We start from the raw sequence: 5,932 nt of genomic DNA on the forward strand, positions 1-5,932 counted from the left end.
CATTTTGATGCTAATCTGCACTTTCTTTTGAAATTGTCCTTTTTATTTCCTTAAATTGAATCAAATGTGGATATATATGAATTTACGTCTAATTTGATCGGTATGTGCGTGTGTTTGTTTTGGAGTGGGATTTGCTAAAATTCGATTCTATGGTAAAAGAGACATATTAGACTTGGATTAATTTGTTGGTCATAATGATTCTTTTGGTAAAAGAGTCTTGTTAGACCTTGTGTTAATTCGTTTGTTAAAAACGGTTTGTTTGGATAAAAATATTCAGGTTAATTAGACTTTAAGTTTGATTCGATTACCGGTCATTTCAGAACGTAGAGGAGTTTGAATCGGGTCTTTAGTAGAACTACGTGGCTTTGATTCCCGGTTTAAATATTAAAAGACGTCCGGGATACGTAGGAAGCTTGATATAATTATCAAGTCCAAACCAAATAATAAATAAATTGTCAATAGTCTGAATAAACGTTTTTTTAGTTGAACAGTATAATACCCTTCATGCGTGATGTCGTTTTGGGTTGGGTGTGACACTTGCCATCGCATGAGCAGCTGTGTTCGCTAACCGCGGTATAAATAAGACGGAGTAACCCAGTCTAGAACTCAAAATATCCATACAATCATGTAATATGCAACCATAATCAGAAAGATCTTCGTTGTTGTTTAGAATACTAGAGACCACTCCTTGCGCATCCGACTCAAATATAACTCGTTCCCAACCCTCGTTTGCTCCTAAAACCAATGCTTTCAGGATTGCCAGAATTTCAACAACATAAGGTTCCGTTACACTAATAACCTTCGAGCTGCAGGCAACAATTATCTTCCGCATGCAGCTTACTTTTTTTTCTTTTTTTTTTTTACAATCGAGTGATTAATTGATTACATTTTGCTCAATTTCAATAGGCTAACCAAACATTTTATGGAAGTTGAGGAGGCTACAGAACACTTTGAAACTTCAGGAGATCAATCAAGCTTGTTGAACAAATTCAGTAAGCAAATATCATAGGCAAAGAAGTTATATAACAAAGAACCAATCATCTAAAATTAATATAAACAGTTTTATCAGAAAAAAAAAAAAGTGATAAAAATAGTATAAACTTCCAACAATTATTTCAGACAAGCTGCTGAACTCTTGAACTTCAACTGAAATTTTTTTGCAGTTTATTTTGTCCAAACATGGAACCTAAACAGATTCATGATGCAGAACAAGCAAGCCATATCACAAATTCTGTATAAGTTTTCACAGATTTGCAGAAAAAGAATGATTTCAAGTTTATCACACAACTTACCACAACATTGTACAAATAAAATAGGAAGATACAAATTGAAGCTTCATTGCAGCTTTCATATAATTAGGATGAACCACCAAAACAAATCTCAACACCATTTCCTCCAATTCCAGCGATTAGACATTGGAATCCGCTTGATTCGAGTTCTGTAATTACCTTATCAACAACTGTTCCTGATAGCACTGGTTCATGTATAGTCAAGGTCACATATAACGAATGTTTCGGGTATATTCATGACAATGACATTGTTGGATGCTGAAGTATTCCGTGTTGGCTAGTTAAAAGCATAAATGGAATTAGGCTCGAGTTTTTCAATATGGTAACAAAGCCACCTAGCCCGACTGTTGGGTCATTCGTAGATATTCAATCCTATATAGTGTTAATATATCTCATCAGTAGCGCTCACCTGGACCCTGAATGACCAAATGAATTTGGTCATTCACCGTTAGATCTAGGATCATTATAATCGTGCGGTGGATATCCAAAACATCCTAAGGTGTAGATTTAGTGATCCTAGATCTGATGGTGAATGACCAAATTCATTTGGTCATTCAGGGTCCAGGTGAGCGCTACTGTATATCTCATTACCTAGTTGTAAGAACATAAAATCATTTATATATGTAACACAATCCTCCTCTTTGCGGTGCTTTTTTCGGGTGGAATTAGGCCTAGTTTCTCAATATTGGAGACTGCAATGGGCGGGTTCAATATTCGGTCAAGCCAAACCATCAGAGAGAAAATTCAGAGATGTTAGAAGCTATCTAATGAGGACACTTATGCCTGTAAATAAGCCGGAGTAAGTTACATCCATGACCACTAAACTTTTCTTTTACTAACATTATGACCACTCAACTTCAAAACCGGACATATAGTCACTCAACTTTGTCTTTGCTAACATAAAAGGGTTTATGAGAGTAAACGACCTCAAAATGACAGTTGACAACTTCAAAATGGAAAAAGTCCAAGAATTAAAGTTGTTTAAAACACATTTCCCATGGAAGCACGTTTTCGATTTTCCAACAAAACAACACCTGAATGACCTCAAAATCAAAAAAGTTCAATTCCATCAGCTCTACAATGGAGGCTACCTACTATTGGAGTGACTTTTATGTCCGCTTTTGAAGTTGGGTGACCATAATGTTAGTAAGGGCAAAGTTAAGTGGTCATGGGTGTAACTTACCCGAAAATTCATAGATGTTAGAAGCTACCTAATGAGGAGATCTCTGCCTGTAAATAAGGCATATAGCATGAAATTGCACATTTTATAGGGAACCCGCTTAAATCTGCACAGCCTAGGCAATCATGGTAGAATAAAAGAATAAAGATGCATAAAGCTAAGAACTTGAGCTATAAAGGATACGGGTTGGTAACAATGTCAACACACAGCCTCCACCACCTGCTCCGGTCAACTTGGAAGCCAACTTATACTTTAATGTTGTCCGTAGGACGGTTTCTATAGAAGCATGGGTAACCCCCATGGATTGGAGCAAGCCCTGGTTCATCTCCATTAGCTCTTCTAGCTTCGCTTCCTTCTCTGTAACAGCCAACTCATCCGGAACAGATGACTGGATGATGGTAGCTAGTTCGTTGCTGATAGAATCAACCGCATTAAAGACGAAGCTCATCGCATTAGGATGCCGTAAGGTTCTTTCTGAAACACCAGCAACTAGTGCTTTCGTATTTCTCCCAACTTTTGTGTTAGTAATAAGCATTTTGAGTGGCATGTTCGACTTCATTCGTGTCAGATTACCGGACCTAAACTTAATCATGTTGCCTGTTAAAATAGAACATGCACTACTAAACATATCAAGATGCAAATCCTCGAATAAAGTTAAATCAAAGGAACTTCAGAAAGGCGAAAAGTGTGTTTCTTTCGAGCTATAACTAATCCGGGTGTCAAATTGTTTACATACCGTATGTGCTAACAGTATTGTCGATTCCGGATGGCTTCCCATGAATCAACTTTTCACCTTCAAAGGCCCATTTATTTAATAAGTCAAGTTCACTATCTTCAAACATTAGCCATCCTTCGTGCTTTGTATCAACATTCACACTATTTGATAAACCAAGAAGAGCAGCGGAAAGGGCGACGCAAAATGCAGCAGATGAGCCTAGACCCGAACCCAGTGGAAGATCAGATGTGACAACTACATTGGCAGGTTTAAATCTGACAAAGCAAATAAGGAACTAAATTAGGAACAAACAACAGAAAGAGAGAAAAAATAGATAACAATGCAAGGCAATCTTAGATGCATACCCTTGGATTGAAACATATAGCCACAGAAAAGCTGATACTCCAGAAGCAAGTGAAATTTTCGCTTCGGGGATATTTTGTTCTTCGACCAAGGCTGAAATTAACTTAATTGATTTTGAGGAGCAAGAGGTGGGTGTCGAAGAAGATGGCACGTCTAAGTTAGAAAATGCTTCTTTGATTCTACTAATAGGCCATGAAAATTCTAGTGACATATCTTTAAGCTGAAGTACCAGCGTATCGGCATTCTCTGTTGGAAAGGAAATGATCCATCAAAAACACATTTGACATATGTGGAGTTAGTGATTATTTCATCAATTTGAAAGCGAAAAAGGAACAGGAAGATGATATATTCATTAGCATTATGATGAAAACAAGAGAAATGTAAGAATCCAAGAAATGATGAATCGAATTCCGTTGGATGAATAGACAAGTAACGGTATGGAAACTAGAAGTGATTAATCATCCTATGTTCATGAGTTTGTCATTTTCAAACAGCATAGATGGTTTGCATAGTCCACTAAAATTGATGCAAAACCAACAATTTCAATCATTTGCGAAAAACTATGTTACACAGAAACCGAAACAAACACCAGGAAACGATATTTCTAACACATAGCCTCCATAACATGGCCTTCAAACGGAAATGGAAACAGGAAACTAAAATAGATATGGACACGAAAAGCAGGAGACGATACTAAAGAGGAGTGTCCGTGCAACATAGACAAAAACATTCGGGCCATTATGATGTTAGGTCACTGTTAGAGCTAGTTTCCATAACCAATTCTCCCCAATTACATTTCCAGTGGTTTCTTTGATCATTAAATTCAGACAATCCAAACAGCAACCAATCTGAAAATCCTTATCTTCAACTAAAATTAAAGCTAATCAATCAAAGTAAAACAAAGAAAAAAAAAGAGGTTATCAGAAAGACCTAAGAAGATTTCCTTGATTTGATATGTAAAGCAAAGCTCTGAAGCACTCAATTTCAAGAACACAATTAAAGCTAACTTTCTATGCTATAAATTAATCAACCCAATCAAAGCTAACTTTCTAATTATGAACACAATGTAAGCAATTCACATATACCATAATCTCAAAAGGGCAACATTAGATCGAAATTCCAAAACAAATCCCTAAAAAAAGCTTCACAGGTTGAAAAATTGTGAAAGTTCAATTGAAGCAAATAAACGAAAAACAGAAATCAATGTACCAGAAGTAGGAAAAGAAAGGGTGACATAGGTGTAGAGATCAATGGATGAAGCAACTGCAGTGGATCCGTGCACCACAGCGTGTTCACCGGAGAGAATGATTTTGCCCGGAGCTCTTGCTTTCACTTCCATTTTTTTGAAATCCCAAATTCCCGTTGCAAGAAAAGTTTGGGAGTTAAAGATGGGGATTTTAGTGGTTTGAGAGGAATGTTAATCCATGAATTGATGAAAAACAGAGGAAGGAACTGATAAAACCGAAGTAAAACATATGATGATCGTCCCCATTGTGATTCACATTGCGACTTCCAGCAATTTAAAATAACCACGCGCCTTCTGTCTTCGGTGGCGCGTATCTTGTCAAATGGTGGAAAAGGGATGCTGTGATTGGGGCAGTTCTGGTATTATTTTATTTTATTTTATTAATTAATTAAATTTTCACTAGTTAGTGGTTGAAATATATTAAAGGGTAGTTAACGTGGTTTGGCGAATTTGCGGATCGGTATCTGTGATGTTTGTTTGGAAACGTAATTTTGTGGTTTGCAAAATTTTGCATTTGAGTTCAGTTTGTCAGAATTTTATCGATAACGATTTCGAAATGAAAATTTTCAAGAGTTAAATTATATTTTAAACAACTTTAATTTTTCAAATTTTTAGTTTTGAGGTCATTTAAGTGTTGTTTTTTTTAATGAGAGAGAAAAATAATGTTTAGAGAGAGAAAAACTCCAAAAATGATGATTTTGAAAAATTAAAAATATGGTTTCATAGTAAATATAATACTAAACAACTTTAATTCTTGAAAATTTTCATTTTGAGGTCGTTATCGGTCAAATTTGGTAAAGTAAAAAAATATGTAAAATCTTGCAACCATATGATTATGTTTGTGGGAAAAAAACTACAGGTACCGGTCTGCCAATCGGCCAAACCACGAAATAGTTATTTGTAATTATTTGCAAGTTGAAACTCAACTAAGAAAATTCTAATCTATTTTATTGAAATATATATAGACCCGTTTGGCTACCTGCTGTTGTTGTGTATACTATTGGAAAAAACTGCTTTTAAAAAAAACAGAAATTTCTAATTTTTATAAAAATGTTAACTATAAAAAATAAATATAAAATGTCTAATCAAATACCCAAACCTCTATCATTTAAAATCAAAAGATAAGTAAAATATGAAAA

At 35.4% G+C, this 5,932-nt stretch overlaps 1 protein-coding gene across 1 annotated transcript; it reads right to left on the reverse strand.

The window, feature by feature from the left end:
• Positions 1-1,141: 1,141 nt before the first annotated feature.
• On the reverse strand, positions 1,142-5,085 carry LOC136206428 (mevalonate kinase). The gene is made up of 5 exons (XM_065997481.1): positions 4,757-5,085; positions 3,550-3,793; positions 3,206-3,459; positions 2,653-3,066; positions 1,142-1,474 (listed from the first exon to the last, which is right to left on the reverse strand). The coding sequence occupies exons 1-5, from the start codon at positions 4,884-4,886 to the stop codon at positions 1,356-1,358; spliced, it is 1,161 nt and encodes a 386-aa protein (XP_065853553.1). The 5' UTR covers positions 4,887-5,085; the 3' UTR covers positions 1,142-1,355.
• Positions 5,086-5,932: the final 847 nt, after the last annotated feature.

This window comes from Euphorbia lathyris, chromosome 9, assembly GCF_963576675.1.
Source record: "Euphorbia lathyris chromosome 9, ddEupLath1.1, whole genome shotgun sequence".
NCBI classification, from domain to species: Eukaryota; Viridiplantae; Streptophyta; class Magnoliopsida; order Malpighiales; family Euphorbiaceae; genus Euphorbia; species Euphorbia lathyris.